This window comes from Bombus vancouverensis, chromosome 7 (assembly GCF_051014615.1).
Source record: "Bombus vancouverensis nearcticus chromosome 7, iyBomVanc1_principal, whole genome shotgun sequence".
Taxonomy (NCBI): Eukaryota; Metazoa; Arthropoda; class Insecta; order Hymenoptera; family Apidae; genus Bombus; species Bombus vancouverensis.
The window spans coordinates 5,601,529-5,620,204 of NC_134917.1; the positions used below are offsets into that span (position 1 = coordinate 5,601,529).

Here is an 18,676-nt window from a genome sequence, read left to right on the forward strand (position 1 = left end):
TTTTCAAAAGAATTTGCGAATTACCCTGTAAATAATCCAATAAAACCTACACCTGCGAATTCTGCCTAATTCTGTTACATGTTTTCAATTCACATACTGTCCAATAATTTTACCAACATTTCTTCTACCGCTACTAACCAACTATTAATTCAGTCAAATATTATATCTTTACAAGAAACAAGTCCATCAATATTCACCATACTACTTTTGTTTCTTATTGCAAGGAACTTTTCCGACCAAATCGTTCGTTCGCCTATGATATAACAATCGTGAAGACAATCGATCGATGTAATTTGAAGTGAAATGCCTAGCAGCAAACGGCAAGAAATCCTCATTCGCGGACGATGAAGAGCGCGTGTGCGTGACGCCGGAGCTTGCGACGGAGTTAGTGAATGCAACCAGTGTCATGCAGTCGTTGTACCGAGTGCACGTGGAAAACGTTGTTCATGCAAGGGAAAACACGGAAGTTCGTGGAACACAGAGGCGCTAGATCGTTTTAAAGATCGAAACGTTCGTGTTCCGAAATGAGGTACAAACGCATCGGTGCTATCGGCGCATTTTTAATCGCGACCTTGTGCCTGTTATCAGGGCTGATGTATTATTTTAATCAAGGTATGTGATTTCATTCATTATGATATAATATCGTTAAAAGTTGATTCGTTATGATATAGCATCGTTAAAAATTCATTCATTGTCAGAAATTCTTTTAATTTGTTAGTCTTGTAGTTTGATAGTACATTTCTTCGAAGTAGATAATTTAGTTATTGGATAATAAAATATTTGTTTTGTTAAGTTATATTATTGCTAATTGAAAGACTTAAGCTTCATAAAGGTACGTACAATGTACGTTTTATACCCTTATTTGTACCCTGAATAAAACGTATTATTAAAGAGATCAATATTCAAAATATCATAAACATCTTCTAAGTGTTATAGGAAATAGTAAGATTTTTTTAAAACGATTCGGTAATATTTTATAATATCACACTTCTGATAATTAATAAGAAGTTTCATTAATAAATCTTAAGCTTCATATTTGATAAATCTTACAAACGACAACAATCCAATAAATTGTTCCCTAACAATTACATATTACTTCACATTTATAATTATATATTTGCATTTATAAAAAATAGAGAACTTAAACGATTGAACAATTACCTAGAAGCAGTAATATACCGTCTTACATTTGGAAACGGGTAATCGATCTAAATTATCCTTCATTCGTGACATTTACATTGTGTTGTTCGAACTCATATCGTTCGATAATTGCTGATAATTTGATTTTCCTAATTCCAGATACTTGCCCAGTAGGAACGTTCCTTTGTTACAATACCACAATTTGTCTACCACAGAGAAATTGGTGCGACTCACAAAGCCAATGTCCTCACGGGGATGACGAACAAAATTGCTGTTAGTTCATTAATTACTACATCCATTTTAATTTTCACGACAAAGAGGTCCATTACAAAAAGATCTTTGAATAATTTATAGTTCGAATATGATACTTCCGTGTTGCACGATCGTATTGAACATATCGAGATACTCCTTTTTCGGGCAAGAACGAATTAAATTTAAAATTTAGTTACGATGTTTGACATTTTTATATACGTGTCCCTTTTATACAGTATAAATGCAATACCGAACGGGGCAATATAAAAAGTGTTACTTTGTATGCAGATGATTATCACGGTGTATTGGACTGGTTTGGCAGTGACAGAGATTCCGAACCTGTAAGCGAGTTCGTTTGTGGTAATGCAATATCCATAATTTATCGAACAACGGAACACAATATCGAATAACAGAAATAAAAATGCGACGATAAACCGCAAAACGCAATGGACGAGATAAGAATTGGTAATTTACGTGTTTTCCTCTTCTTCGTAGATGCCACCGACATTCCTGTCGGTTGTAAGTACGTGAAGTGTCGCGCCACTTGTCACGACTACTCGGAAATTCCGAGAAACCTATCTTCTCAAACTACTTCCATGTACGGTTTTTAAGTATTAAAAAACTGGAATCTTTCGTAAAGTATACACTTTTTTTATTTTTATCGCGCTAGTGAATTGTTCTTAATTATTGTGATTAATTTTTTAGAACTCTGTATGATAGCTCGATTAAACGCGTGCCAATGGGCGCCTTTGCGCAATACTCAGAAATCCGTATACTGTGAGTTTCTAAGATTCTTATTTACTTTGTGCATTTTTTTTCACAAGTATCGCATAAATATATTTTTGATAAGAAAACATAATTTTTCAGATATCTTGATGGTAGTAATATACACGAGCTAGAAAAAGGAGCTTTTCTTAATTTGACTAAGTTGTTTTGGCTGTGAGTATAAATACTTTTAATTAAATCTTCAATGCTATTAGAAAATTAGTAATTACACAATTTTAATGTAATATACATAATGTGTATTTTATGAACAGAGCTTTGGATAACAATCAAATTAGCGAATTTTTGCCTGGACATTTTGCTGGTTTAACCAACTTGGAATCTTTGAGGGCCAATAAGAACAGAATCACTGTCGCAGATTTTTCAGACTTAGAAGGGAGCATTGCTTTAAACTTCATGTGTGTCATTTAACATAAATTATAATTTTGTAGAAATTTTGTACGATTTTAATCTTATGTTAATTTGTTACATTATTATAGAAATTTGAATGAAAATCAATTAACTTCGAAAGGACTGAAGTTGCCAGAATTGCCGGTATTAAGCGAGATGTAAGTTAACGCTTCATCGTTTCGTTGAAATTGAAATATCGAAACTGATTTCGTTCTATACAATTTCAGATTGTTAGATGAAAATAATTTTGAATCAATACCCGATACTTTGTTCGCTGGATGTCCATCATTAAAATTACTGTACGTACGTAAGTAAATAACAAATATAGAAAATTAATCCTTTAACTCCTATACACGTTTCATATTTACAACTGTTATTAGTAATTTATTTATTCTAATCGCAGTCGCAAATACACTAATGACGTAATTCTTGTTATTCGTTTTATTTCAATTGTTTCGTTAATATTAATAATTAATCTTAATATTTCTTTTTTAATTAAAAATTAAAGTAATGGTGTCTACCGTAGCAAAATATTTCCTATTAAACTTTATAATTTTGCATAAAAAAGTGTTACTAATAAATTATATTAAGGAATTAAGTAATACTTTTTACTGACTTTAAACTAACAAGCAACATCAACCATTGGCCAGGAGTATGCAAAAGAACAAAATAAAGACAATCGAAGAGGACACGTTCCGAAATTTGGAGCAGCTAGTCGAACTGTAAGTTCCTCGCGTTACCTCAATTTGCGAATACTCGTTATGGCAATGTAACGAAGTTATGTCCCTCGTACATCACTGTGCATCGTGCAAAACGGATCTTTTCCCTTTCAGTAATTTGGCGTTCAACGAAATAACGACCGTCCCGCTGAATGTATTCCAACCGTTAAAAAATCTGACGAGGTTGTAAGTATACGAGGCACCGGTATCCACATAAATTGTAACGCTACACGTCTTAAGCTACGCGCGTGCTTGCAACATATTTACCTGATATTTACCGTCGAACGCACGGTGTTAGAAAAGCAAACGAGAGGAACGTCACGTATGCTGATGTTAAAACTTTTATTTATTATGCCGACACGTACGAAAATAAGGCTGATACGAATAGCTAATGTGATTATCGTGGTTTTGTGGTAGAATTAAAGCACGCGTAAAGACAGAATTATCAAGCAATGAAATGGAATAATTTTCGAAAATTATTGGATTATATTTATATTTATTGCAGACAATTAGGTTACAATCGCTTTTATAATTTACCGATGGCCGTGTTGAGTCCATTGACAAGACTGGACTCTCTGTAAGTTTTAGCATTAAGATTCTTTTAATAAGTTTAGAACATATTATTTCTATAATTTATTGTATTAATTTTTATATTGTAAAATTTCTATCAAAGTAAATAACTAATTTCATGAAAATTTTAGAGATCTGGAAGGTATAAATTTGGATGCATTACCAAAAAACGCGTTCACACTGTTCAAGCAATTGGACTTCGTGTAAGTAGATTTATCCGTATTGTGTCAGACAAACTACTTTCCTTTGTAAGTGAAACTCCTGTCAATATATTTGTCATCGGACATTGTTATTTTGTGAATGCAATGAACTACATCGTTGATTTCTTATGATGATTCATATTACTTTTTAGCTACTTCAAGAAATTTCATTATTGTGCGACTTACGCGCCGAAAGCAAAACGATGTCGACCCGCTAGTGACGGTAAGAATTTGAAAAACATAAAAAATGATAGATTGTTTTTAAATAATTTTTATATATTCAGTTATGATATTCAGCTACAATTACTTTATATGTTATGTTGGGGAATGTTGTTTGGTTCGTCATTAAATAATTATAGTTTACCATGATCATTAATTTAAATGGTTTTGATACCGTTCAATTCCCATAAAATACCTAAACGGTCGTCAATGAATTATGGGTCTGTTATTAGTTCATTAAATGGCTTAAAAGGTTATAACTATTATAATATCACTGATGATTTTAATAACACCTATAAAATATGTAGTAATACATATTTACACAATGCTAGCAAACATTCTCATATATTTATGAACATTATTACTTCCTTAAAAATTTGCAATATTAGTAAAAGAAATATCAATATAATCGGACGATTAATTCGAGATTGATTGAATCTTCTATGCAGGAGTATCGTCGTTATCCCATTTGCTCGATAAAACTTTATTACGAGCAGCAGTATGGGTAATTTCGTGTGTAACTTGTACGAGTAACGTGCTTGTTCTTTGGGGGAGATTCACAGCCAAGGATGAGAATCGCGTATTAACCATTATTATCCGAAATCTAGCAGGTACGTTATATCTTAAAAATTATTTAATATAGGTATTAAATCCATATGTATATACTTACACGTTATTTAATTTTAAGAATAATAAATATTATCAATATCAAATAAAAAAATGTTCAATATTTAAAAAATTTTTTTATGCGCGTTCGAGAAAAATTAGACAAGATTCCTATTATTTGATGTATGGACAGGTATATAAAATACATCAAATATTTATTTAAAGGGATATAAAATGCCGGTCTCGTTTATCGAATATGCTATAAAAATGACACATCAATGTCATTTAGTTTCAATATTGTCCATCATAAATCACTGAATCATACAAGCGTGATAGTTATAGAAATTTTATAATCTTTTTACAGTTTCCGACATGTTGATGGGGCTATATCTATTCATAATCGCTATAGCAGACATAACATTTCGCGATAATTACAATCAAGTCGCCAGTTCATGGATGTCTTCGTGGTATTGTACCTTTGTAGGACTATTGGCAATGACATCTTTAGAGGTATACTTATCAATTATATTTTATTTCAAATCTTTAAATAAAATTTTTACCATAAATGTATCTATTTTTGAAATCTAAGTACTCAATGGTATCTACTTTTAAATGTTACGAAATTTCTCATATAAAATTTAATTAATATTCAGTTTAATATTTATAACAGTATCTTTTGTATTAAAGTGTTTTTCGCTTTCCTAATATTTTAAAAGCCTCATGTACATTATTTAACTTTTATACCGGATTATACGGATTTTTATTCCTTATAATATCCATGAAACTTTTGTGCGAGTCAGACGAAACGTATTTGAAGAAAACGAATGGCTGGTCGTTAATATATTGAAATAAAAATGATCCGTCAAGGTTTCAGTATTGATCCTGTCGTTCATGTCTCTGGAACGATATATGCTAATAGCAGCTCCACTGAAAGGTCACCGTACCATGGCACCGCATACGGCAACTGCATCGATGATCATCATTTGGATCACAGGAATTACCCTTGCTCTCGTGCCAGGTTCGTCTCCATGTTTCTTATTTGTCCATGGACCTCGGCATCATTGGTAATAATATCTAATAACCTGTCAAGATGTCCGATCGCTTGTTAACCCATCGGTTATGATACGAACCAGACAGCATGCTCTTATTTCGTCAATTTGTGAATCAATTAAACGTTGCGTTGCGTCGATTGTTCTGATTATTCAAAAGCTAGTAACGTATAGTAGATTTGAAAGTGCGTATGTAACTGTTGATTATTAGATGTTTTATTAGACTCTTTTGGGAAATTTATTAAACTATTTCTATTTTGCATTAAAAGTGAAAGGGACAGTAGTAGAAGTTTCTGAATAATTGTATTTCTTGTAACAAGTACACATATACTGAGACTTTCTTAAATTTTCACGCGATGAAAAATCTTTACTTTATTATAATTACAGAAATTTCCAAGTCGTAAGTTTTAATTCTTATATAGGTTAGGATATTTATAAGCACATAATTAATTTATACTCACGTTATGTTAGGTTACCAAAGTAAAGAAGCGAATATCACACGGTCAAAGTGGATTCCTCAAATTTTTGTCTGTCCTGGAATTAAAAAAAAATTTCTTTTTAACATATCATGTGCACCAAGTATAATCAAATGTTTATTCTGTTGCAAACAATTATTGCATGTATAAAGTTCCCCGCTGTAGCTACTACGCAGAGATAACAGAAGAAAGGACAGCATTCTGAAACTAATTGTAACTCATTCGAAAGTGATTCTGTGGCGAAGCAGCACGAGATTTTACGGCGTAAATGGAATGTGTTTCCCCTTGCACATTGACGATCCGTACTTAATTGGATGGGAATATTCGGCCTTCGTCTTCTTGGGATTAAACCTTATGGGGTAAGCAGACACGATCAACATTAAAGAAACAACGATCTTAAAAGTAGTTCACCAGTACAATAAATTTTTTTTCTTATGTATAACAAGAAGCAATTGTAAAGATTACTGTTCGCATTACAGGCTGCTTACGATTGGTTACGCTTACACGGGTATGTTTCTGAGCATTTGGAAAACGAGACACGCCTGTTCTTTGTCTGTTGGCGATTCCGAATTCGCCTTACGATTTTTTCTTATCGTTCTAACGGATGCAGCCTGCTGGGCACCAATTATCGTTTTGAAGATTAGAGCTATGATGAAGTATCCTATTTCAGGTAAATTATCTGCATTAGTATTACTAATTCCTTCCTGTTGTCTGCTGTTTTAATACTTATGACAGTTCTAATTGTGGTTCTAATTAACGAATTATTGTCTAGTCCGTAAAACAAATGTGAAATTTTCTGATGCAAATTAGCCCATAAATTCTTAGGCTTAATTGACTATACACCTCTAGTAATACGTAATAATTTATTAACGATAATTTGATTCATAATCAGCAGTAACAAATGCATTTTTCCTATGTTGCATATTAAAAATAGACATTTAAGGTAAATTGAAGTTTTAAATATAAGAATGTGTAAGAAATTATCGGCCTATTTAATATTTAAATATTGTAAAATTGCGTAGTTATATATAATTTATATACATATATATGATGTAAATATTTTTCATATTTTTCCGCATATAAAGGTTAGATTTACTTCATCCCTCTAGTTGAATATTTTGTTGTAGCTGATTTTCACGCATGGGTAGTAGTCTTTGTATTACCCGTGAACAGTGCAGTCAATCCGTTATTATATACATTTACCACTCCTAAATATCGAGAAAGACTAAATGATGGATGGTTTGGAAAAGTGCGTAACTATATGACACGAAAATCTTCCGAAGGTATATAATTTTGTCATTTTAATTAAACTCTAAATACTTTAATAAACCAAACTAAAGTAATTAAATTCTCAGTAGTTTGTATTCGAAAGCGTGTTATAATGAATTATGTAATAATGGTAATTATTGCTTATTTGCTGAGTTATCTAATGCAATTGATATCGGAAGTGAATATATTGCAGATACGTCTACAGCAATGAGCAACAAAGATAAAATGTTGTCTTTATCAGATGGGAAAGAGTATGACAAAATTCGATTTAATAAGAAGAAAATGCAGCCTGTTAAACGCAATCGTATGATATGATTTTTGTTATATTATATGTTTAATTTGTTGTTACTCAGAAGCTCACAGCAAAGACGAGTAATATACTTTCTCGCGTACTAAAAATTAGTTGAAGGTTTTAAGTTATGGATCAACAGGTTGAATGCAATATTTGAATGTTATTTGCTGTAGCAGATAATTTCTACAAACAAATAAGTACTCTGTTGTTAAAGATTTAACATAAGTAAACAATTTTATGTATAGCTGTTGTATATTTATACAACAAACTGTTACGTATAAAATAAAACATGATTTTCTGTAAATTGTTCGGATGATGGAATATGCATGAAAATGTTATATCGTTAAAATATTAGAATATAAAAACAAATTTCGGAAAAAAGACTAAATGAGAGAAAGACAGATCACTGTTAGATCTAATGCGGCAAAATCTATTCTAATGATGTAACGTATATGAGCATTCCGTTGAGCAGTTGATGCAAATCAAAAGAAGAATACGTAATTCAGTCGATAGCTGACCAATCTGAGCTCTAATCTAAACTGTTAATCTGTAAACTGATTCAAGCCACTAAATTTCCAATCAAAAATCCCCAAATCACATAATTTCCAACCGATAACTTTCAAATCTTTAAATTTTTAGTACAAAAATTTGCAAATTACTAAATATTAGATCAATAATTTTAAAATTGCTAAATTTCTAAAACTCAAGAATTCAAACAACCAATTGAAAATTCAGGCAGCTGACATCAGAACTATCGGGGAGATAATTCACGGTGACGGATTTTTACGATTGGTTCGCGACGGCACGGCGCGGGCAGTACGTTGATTCGCACGCGATTTCACGCTATCGCCGTTTGGCCAGAATTCGCCTGGTGAATTTACGACGCGAAAAGCTTTGTTCATGCAACTCACTTCGACTGCACTCCTTTCTACGTAGAAACCGCGATTCGTTCTCTAAATCGTACATAAATTACTAGTAACGAAGAGCATGGGACGCGTTCCGAAAAATGTATTGCATCCATTCTGATCTATCGGCAAATCGTGTATTACGATGATACACCGTTATCGAGGAACCCGTCGAGGGGTCAAGTCGAAGCCATCGTATCGATTTTCTTATTGTGCAACCGAGAGAACAGAATAACCGACACGCTTTTTGTCAAGTCGCGGCTGGACATCGTGCGCCGCTTATTTCGGCGCTCAATGAACGTAAATAACCACCGTCGTATTTTACCGGCGGCACTGGATTGCCTAATTAAGTCAGCGGACAGCGCGTTAAGAGAGTCGACTGAGAGAATCCAGCGGAATGGTGGCGTAAACGTTTCTTCGTATAAAATATATCGAATTTTCAAACACTTTGTAGTATGTTCATGGACAATGCTAGTAGTCGGGAGTTGGAAAATTATCTCTTCGAAAGATAAAAGTTATAATACGAATTAGAGTTTCTTGCTTCCTTTTTTGTGAGAGAAAAATAAAAGACACTTTATTTATATACTCTTTATCTTTCTTTATCTTTTAATATAATTCAGAGACGCAATCCATTATCTCGATGATATGTACGTGGAAGACAAATTTAATGTTATATATTGTTCAACAGCTTACAACGATCATGCTTGCATATTTACCATACAAATTGAGGATCATCAATCAACGAAGCGTCAACGAAGTAAACATATATACATATACATACTTACATAAGCACTTCATTCTATCGTCTCGTAATTATCCTCTTAAACATTAACCACAACTTTTTTGAAGTGCAAGGAAGTTAATTTCACGGTGTCATAAAATGGCACCGACTATCGGTTTTACTGGACGTCTTTCGTTACTTTGTAATTAGTTACAGTCGTCTTCTATTACTCTTCCAATTCGACATGCCCACGCTTTTCCTTGTCGTACAGGATTAGTTTCTATAGAAACATGTTGGTACCCCTTATTAATTCACTCAAGAATTAAATAGCGTAGTCTCAATAGGTAATTTAATCAATTAACTGCTGTCACCCACCATAAAATGCAGTCGATTAGTTTTGTGGAAGTTTGTAGCTCGTCCTTGGTATCCTTGAAATATAATTTGATAATTAAACTTCATTTTGATCGTAAAAATTCCTTCAAAATTCATGAACTGTGTATTAAAGTCACGAAAGATATATCGCGCGGACAATTAAAAATTGATAACTTCGAAGACTTTATAACGTAGTAAAACAAATTGGCATGTCTCTCGAAAATTGCTACCTTGACGATATACATAATTGAGTTTTCACGATTAATAAGCGGATGCGACGTCAGATACACACGAAACCAGATGGAGACGTGTGTAAACAGAAAAATCACTGAAATATCACGGCGCAAATTAAAACGGCAATTCCATATTATAATTAAATGTTTTTATACGAGCGGGAATCGATATTCAACTGCGTTACAGCGGAACATAAATTATTATACAGGCCAAAAAAAGACGCATCGTTGCACTCTACGATTCGCCGCCACGTGGGCCGCCTCTTACACGATATAATGTATAATTTATGATAGATGGCCAATGGGAGGATCCCGTTAAGGGGCCTCGATACTTCCTGCAAGACAGTTCGCCTTTTCGGACTGATTTTTCTTCCGTCTTGCGACAACAACGCGTTTTTTTAAAGAAGTTCCATTGACCATTTGTAATTCTATTACCTATTTGTCTCTAATTCTACATTCAATTCCTTAAAGGAATTCAAAGAATTCAATCAAACTTTAATGTTGATATGAATTTATTTAATTGATATTTCTTTAACTAAAAAAATTGTTAAAATCTATAGTTACCTCTAAGACTTTTTAAATATCTTAAATAAATTTTAGATTAAAAAAGATCATTTGTACGTTCGTGCAATCATATAATATTCATATGAAATTGTTTATATTACGAGTATAAAAATGTTCAAAACTTTATGTATTTAGAAAACTACAAATTGAGAAAATGATATTAGAAAAAAATACTGCTTCCACGCTTTATTCAATAAGTTGTGATAAGTAGGAAATAAAAATAGTCAAATCGTACATTTATAAAATCAAAAAGAATAGAGTTACAGAATATAACTGCGTATTCACTTCTTTCATCAAACATTGAAGCACGTCTTTCATTTGAAGTTAAAAAGAAACTTCTGGCAAGGAAGATGTTGTGTTGCATCACGCGAGAAGTTTCAAGCTGTCGATTAATCAATATAAGTTCGTTACACTGCCTGCAAAATCTTCGTTGCATTTTAAAATCACGTATAAGCATGCAGGTGAGCGTGCAATGCGTCGTCCTTGATCCACAGTAGGTGGGTATGTCGGTGCATGTAGCTGGGAAAATAAAGGAATCATGTGCATGGATCGCGTTGAGAAATAGCAACGAAGTGTACAGTATATCCGAGTCTGTGAGATGATTCAATGATTCCATTTGGAACATCGAGAGAAATCGTTAACCCGCGAAAAAAGTAAGCTACGCGACTAAATCTCTCTAGTGCCTCTCGTTCTTTTCTCCTATTTCGTATCGTTTAAATCGCATAGAAAATGGGGTGAATCTTTTGGCTATGAATTATTTTTAAACTGTAATCATTTTAATTCGACAAGTCTATACAATTTATCTCGGAAAGATTTTTGCATTATCCAGAGAACTTGGAGAGTTTAGTTTAAAAATAATTTCTATAAGTAATTTTTAACGATATAATTTTTAGAGATAAAATACTTCTGAAGCTTAAAAGTTATAAAGGAGGCGTTTGTAGATTTTCATGACATTTAGATATTAATCTTCTTACTTCTTCGACAATTTGAAATTACTACGAAAATGCAACATATAATAAACATAGTAAACATTGTCTTTTTACTATATCTTATAATTTTCTCTGATAGAAAGATCTAAATATTATATCAAGCACTATCAACAAGATATTCTTTCCGTGATACTATATCTACAAGACATAGTATCATAAAAAGAGCATAGAATCAGTCATAAACATTATATGCATGTCGATAATTAACAGAAAGTAAGTCGCTCCTTCAACATGTATTTATATCTCATATCCTTCATAATCACTAGTAATTATACCTTTAAAATCGTTTACGTTTTAGTCTTCATTACATTGATCCTGCCGTACAGCTTTCAATCAATACGTTTAATTAATTAATCTATAAAGCCACTGTCCCAAAAAAAGGAACAGATTGATCTTTGACGATCATCTCGCCCTCTCTTTCCTTCCTTATGCCAGTCTACGAGCCAACTCATCGTTTAACGGTGACGCTAATCATTCATGCAAGATTCTTGAGAGATAAAAGACGAAGGAAGGAGAAAAAGAAAATATGGTAAGCAACTGGCACGAATCCAAGAATGGCGTACACGCTTGAAACAACAACCACGCGGAGAGTAACCCAGGCAGGTTCGATCGAATCGTGATTAATCTGTGATCGTTGGTTCGCGAACGATTCGTACATTCGTAGGTGGCTTCCTCAGGGTCGAATCGCAAAACTGTGGTCGTTGAATACGGATGAGATGATTCATAGAAACGCGTTTTCGTGCGTGCTGTTTGCTTTTCGAATCGATAATGCCTAGTTGGTGTACACGGAACGCGTGCTAGCTACATCGGCACGCTCATTATCTTGCAAATTAATTCCTTTCTAACGCGCATGGAAAAATGTCTGTTACTTCTGCGCGGCCTCTCGCGCGAAACCACGAGGATCGTAATTGTAAGAGGGACCGTTTTTCCACGGTATTTTTCGGCCTGCCAAGTGCTAAGCTACACGGCTGGCATCTGCATGCAACAACGTTTCCCCGTGGGGTTAAGAAACGTGCCCACGAACTTAGCAAAATTCAGATGTAGATTCGAGTGAAGGTGTACGCGTTAATAATTTCACTAGAACTCAGTGGCGCAATATGAGATAGAAGTTGTACGATGTAAAGGGGAAAAGAAATTACGAATTAAATTTTGTGAATAATACTTGGAACGAATATACGTTCTCGCTTTTCGGGCGAATTAAAAAAGTGTGATTTGTTCTTTGAAATATTTTGTTTTTTCTTTTTTCTCTCTAATACTAGATGAGTATATTAATGATATGAATTGAAATTAAAAAATTTGTTTGTTTTTTCTTATATCGAATTGAAAGCGTTGGATTTATTTTATTTCTTTAGGACTCCCTTTTCTTTTGATCGTAAGGACATATATATATATATATATATATATATGTCGGAGATGAAAGGAAACCGGAGCATTTCCTTTGAAATTTTGGGAAGATCCTCTAATACTTTAGCCTAGATTGTATCATAGTTGTAATTAAACAATTGTTGTCATTCAATCTGATTGTAATTGTTCGAGATTTGTGATTTGTTTTGCATGACGGAGGTGTGGAGTGGTTGTGTGGTTCTCCCTAGAAATGTGGTTGTGGCGGCATACGGCCTCAAGAACGGGCCTAGCCACGTGTGATTTTACCTCGGAGGTGCCAATATAATGGGACACACGTTGTATTAATAATAAAACTCCAGGCAGAAACTGTCTAGCAACGGCGATTGGATCTTTCTCGATGCTTCTAACGAGTATTTAACAAACGAACGCAATTGTAAGGAGAGGAAAATTTTCATCAGTCTGTTATTCGTGCGATCGCCTTGGAAAGTTGCACATCGAACAGTTTATACCGAGCGTCCCAGCAATTTTATTTTGTGCTTAAAAGTATTTTACGCTTAGTAAAGAGTTATCCCGTTGACCGTGGATTCGTTATCGAACCCAAGAACATTGTCAATTGCATCTTGCGTGTTCAAACACCACGGTTGTTCGTTAAACTTTGTAAAAGTCATTTTTGTACCTATAAATATAATCTCTGTTGTACAAAACGATGGCTAATTCAAATGAAGAATTGTTACGCGCCCTAAATTCTAACGAAAACCCGACATATATATGTACGTTCATTTGAACTTAGCGCAAAAGGTTCTTCCGTCTTCTCTTACAAAATGTGTAAGAACGCGAGTTACTATTTTTAAAGAAAATGTATGTATACAATAATTTTAACTTAATTTCATTTTTATTATCATGGTCACATTCCTTTTTCTCAAAATTCATTTCGTTTTAACGACGGATTCAATAACTTTAAAATACTTTAACGTACCTGGTTTCAGAAAAGTTCTGAAGTAGTATAAAGTGGATTTGAATAGTTCAGGTTTCTCATTAGCGAAAGGAGCTACGAGTTTAATATTTATATAACAGCTATGCGATAAAAGTTTTAGGGTGTTGAAACACCTTTCATGTTGCAGATATTCAAAGACGACTGCGTGGTAGCGAGTTAATTAGCTATTAAAGTAAGGTAAATGAAATGTCGCAATTTTTTGCCTTTCCTATGTTCTGTGATACGTGCGCCTCTTTCACTAAAAATAGGTGTACATGAATATAATTGTTACTGTAAATCATACAGCAAAAGTAGTAGATTTCTGTTCGTCTATCTCCATATTCAGAAATAAAAATCTTACTGCACAATACGAATACCTTCATTATAATTGTTTGTACCAAGTACTGATAATAATTTTTTAACAGATTCACTAATTATACAAATTTAATACAGTAGTAGTACCTATGTTGAACAAACCAATCATCTGAAGCCATGAACAATATGAAGAAAAAAACGAGTCAGAAAAATCTAAACAAAACTAGAAAACAAACTTTCACTATATGTCTGAATTACTTATTATTCGAATATACCAAAGATCTTTCTGAATATATCAGACAGAGAATTCCTGAATCGTTCAAAAACTGGTATCAAAAGAATAGTCGGTTTTCTTTTCTTCATTTTTTACAGAGAACGCAAAAAACACGGGCAATTAAGTGATCGAGCACGAATGTCGGACATAGGATTTTTATCGAAATTTAGCGGTACGCCGGCGGGACCGTTGTCGCGGTTAACACGCGGTGACTTCCGCATTGTAGGCAGTTTTTCGAAACGCCTGGGAATCCTTAAAGCACCTTAACGAGATGATGACTCCTCGAATCGTACGGTTACGATCTCGAATAAATCTGCGCGACCGTACGAGCTGGACACGTTAATTAAGTACGCGCCTTTCCTAGTTCACCGTGGAAGCTTATGCAAATTGATCTCGAGCGGTACTGGATATCGTATAGCTAACACAAAGATAAAATCGCCGCGCCTTTCTCCCGCGTGCGCTAGCGTAAAAGAAAAATCTTTTCTCCTCTTGTCCCACCCTAAAAAATTAGTTCGATAGGTAATTAAACGTGTTGCACTGATTTGCTACGTTAGGTGCATGGACGAAAATCGCTGAGTCACCGTGATACACGCAGAACCGAAAAAATACCTGACGATCTTGAACATCAACTTTTCTTTATTTTTATTCTCCGTCGATGAGCGATTGGTATTATTAATTAGTTTATGCTTTGATGTTTCTTGCGAGAATACGTGTTACACACGAGACGAAGATCGAAGATCTCTAAGAAAGTGAAGGTAACCTGAATGTTTGAACAAGCTTAACATTTTTTTCTCGTAGGTATGCTAGTTTTTTGTTTAAAAAAAATACCTTTAATTTTAATCATTATTTTAATCATAATCTCTATTTCGAACATTCTTTGTAAAAATCTTGACTGAAATAATAATAAATGGCAGCTTATAATTACCTAATGGGATATTCCAACCATTTAAACATAATTGATCAATAGAAACGAGAAACTTTTTTTAAATACTCATTAATCAATTTTATCATGTTACGAAAGTATCTGCCAAGGATATATCAAAAATACCGGAACATTTCCTAAGGGAACAACGAGAAAATCGTATATTTTTTCTTGTAAATAACCATAAATTTCTCTAAGAAGTATCTACATATTCGTTTCGACATTAGAGAAAGCTTTAAAAAATATTATAGCGATTTCTAATGCGAAAATTGAAATAAATGAATCTGTTCAAAAGTATCTATAAATCATCGTATATTCTTTGTGGAAATCATTTTTCGTTCAACGTTTGTAACCTTAATTGCCTTTAAAAAGATCTACTTAGTTTTGCACGCGTGTGAAAGACAAGTGAAAGCTTGCCCTTGCGGAAAAGTTGATTGACTGTGCGCATAGAATTTGTGAAAACTGTTCGAGGTGCAAGTATTGCTATCGGTAAAAAGAACGACTTTGAGTAATGTTCCGCGATTGTTCTTACATTGTTTCTCTGCCGTTGATTCGTCAGAGAATGTACGTTCACTGGCACACTTAAGCTGTCTCATTGCATTTCGCACAACTTGTTAGAAAAATTAAAAAATTTCGAATGATAGATAAAAATTAAAAATGCTCGATAAACGTCGATTCAATGCCATCTTCATTAAATTAAATTAATATCAATTTTCATTAACGTATTTATCGAGTAGCTTTGCTGCTACTTTCTACTCACAGAAATCATCTTGTTATAATACGACGAAAAATAAATTCGAAGGTCTGTAAATTATCTCATTCCTGAGGGACGACGTTCCTGAGAAGACGTCAAGAAAATACAAGATTTCACTTGCAGTTTTTCTTATAAATTAATTTATGTGATTGAATGTTGTTTTTTGATATCGTAATTATGAAAGGAAATTGGAAAGATTTTGTCAATATTTTTTTTCATAGCTCTCTTTTCTCTATTTAGATTCTATAATTTTACGCGTAAAAAAGAGAGATATATATTTTATACTATGATTATGATGAATTATTTTTCTTATATGAAAATCATTTTTATTATAAAAACTCTGTTTTATCATAATATTATGAAAGATTATCTAATTATCTAATTATCTGATACAATAAGCTTTTGTAAAATGTACAAAATAATATTTATCACCCAGAACCTTAATTTCTTATTTACTTGAAGTATGACGTATTCATGTAACTAGTCGCAGTGAAACAATTGGAAACGTAATCAAGTCTAGAGCAAAATACTAGGAAAACAACGGAGCAACGCTGTTGAGCCGATCGTTTACCGTGACTGTCCGCGAGGGCATCGAGCAACGGGAAATTTATCATCGCGGTCCAGAACGAGAAATTTGTCTTGCTCCATGGATATCGGAAAAATGAAGGGGCGGTTTACTGTTAGCCGACGCGGAACGGTATTCGAATGCATTTGGATAATTTATCCGCGGAGAAGGGGACCCCGGTAACAATAGGTTTTCAGGCCTGGCTTATCGCGTCAGATCGGACAAGCCTCGCCACGGCTTTGCTTTATAAAACCTTACTAAACACGGTCCGGAGAAAGTCGCCGATTATATCGACTTAGAATCAACTATGACCTCAAACGGCAGCCTCCTGCGCACCGGAACGAAAATTGTTCCTATACGTATGTACATACGTATGTACCTATGTATTCGATATTATCTAGGGAACTTCTTGCCTGGTGAATTAGCGCGTTTGTGGAGATACACGGAAATATTGGGAAAGAGTAGATAAATAGAATAGAAATTGTACACGTTGCAGGGCGTGTATCGAGTTACGTTACTGTATTACACGTATATGTTATTGTAGAAGTTTTCTGAATGTAAATTGACTGTTTTCTAGGATTACGCGAAATAGAGTTTTTGACATGAATGGCATTGGTGTTAACATTGTTGGAGAAATTTTTGCGGAGATTGGTAACGAAACTCGATATTGATACGATGATCGGTAGAAATTGTTTTCTTTATGGGAAAAACATGAAGGATTAAGTATATCCTTACATCGATGTTGAATTTTGAAAATAATGTTACTCGTTTGATTATTCTCAGAATATTAAATTTTTCGATTCGTCGAATATCGAATTCATTTATTCACGAAATAGTTACAAACAGTTTTCATACCATCCTATCGTGTGGTTGTATCGAAAATTTCTAATTCAATCTTCCACAAACATACATAAGAAACTACATTAGAGTTAGAAAACAAACAATGACTCATTGTGAATAAAACAAAGATTTGCATCGACTTCTTTCTACCACCCTCGCACTTAAATTCTAATCCAGCTTCCGTATCTTTCACGATATACAAGCAACTCTATTCATCACTATCAAAACCGCAGCGTTCCGCGAGTATTTACGTCAGAGCAAATCGTGTTCATTAACGAATATACAATATAAACAGTAGCTGTGGCGCCAGGTATTACACAATATGTAGTCGAAACGCGTGGTTTGAGTACGAGAAATGGAGAGTTTCAGAAGCACGTAAATCTTGGAGGAAATCACCGGCGCGGCGGCCGGACTTTGAAACAAAGGACAAGTCATATAAATTGCTGGCAAACCAGCGCGATACCGTGTATGACAAAGAGTTGCCGGTTTAGATACCGGATACAACGACTTCTAGTTCTGTCGTCATAGCGGCGGCCTTTTACCTCGTTGCTCTTGCTCACGATCGGGCCAGCGATCTTGCGATCGATCCTCCAGCGAAGTCGTGTCTTCGTGACTGTTCATCGACGCCCTGGAATGTCGAGAGCGTGCTTTTACGTAATTAGGAATCACTTAACCCGCGATACCTACCGGTTCCTCGGGACCAAGTTGATCAAGCCGTTGAGAAAATTGATTGGGATAAAAGCATCATTTTATTCGATTTGATCGTTTGAGGGTAATTAGGATTGCTTGTCCTATATCGGCGAATAGTGGTGCAAGTTTCGAAGGGTTTGTGCAACGTTAAGAAGAATGGAGTGCAGGAAAACTGTAAAATTTCTAGGTTTTTAATTTATGACGAACTAATTCTAAGTTTCAAATGGTTTTCCGAGATGATTTACGGTGT

General features: G+C 34.0%; 1 protein-coding gene across 1 annotated transcript; it reads left to right on the top strand.

The window, feature by feature from the left end:
• Window positions 1-427: 427 nt before the first annotated feature.
• On the top strand, window positions 428-8,292 carry Lgr3 (Leucine-rich repeat-containing G protein-coupled receptor 3). The gene is made up of 21 exons (XM_033347177.2): window positions 428-612; window positions 1,300-1,413; window positions 1,681-1,752; window positions 1,888-1,990; window positions 2,098-2,169; window positions 2,260-2,331; window positions 2,430-2,573; window positions 2,655-2,723; window positions 2,793-2,864; window positions 3,216-3,287; window positions 3,399-3,470; window positions 3,790-3,861; window positions 3,986-4,057; window positions 4,207-4,277; window positions 4,723-4,884; window positions 5,244-5,389; window positions 5,747-5,897; window positions 6,634-6,763; window positions 6,884-7,074; window positions 7,532-7,687; window positions 7,867-8,292. The coding sequence occupies exons 1-21, from the start codon at window positions 525-527 to the stop codon at window positions 7,986-7,988; spliced, it is 2,223 nt and encodes a 740-aa protein (XP_033203068.1). The 5' UTR covers window positions 428-524; the 3' UTR covers window positions 7,989-8,292.
• Window positions 8,293-18,676: the final 10,384 nt, after the last annotated feature.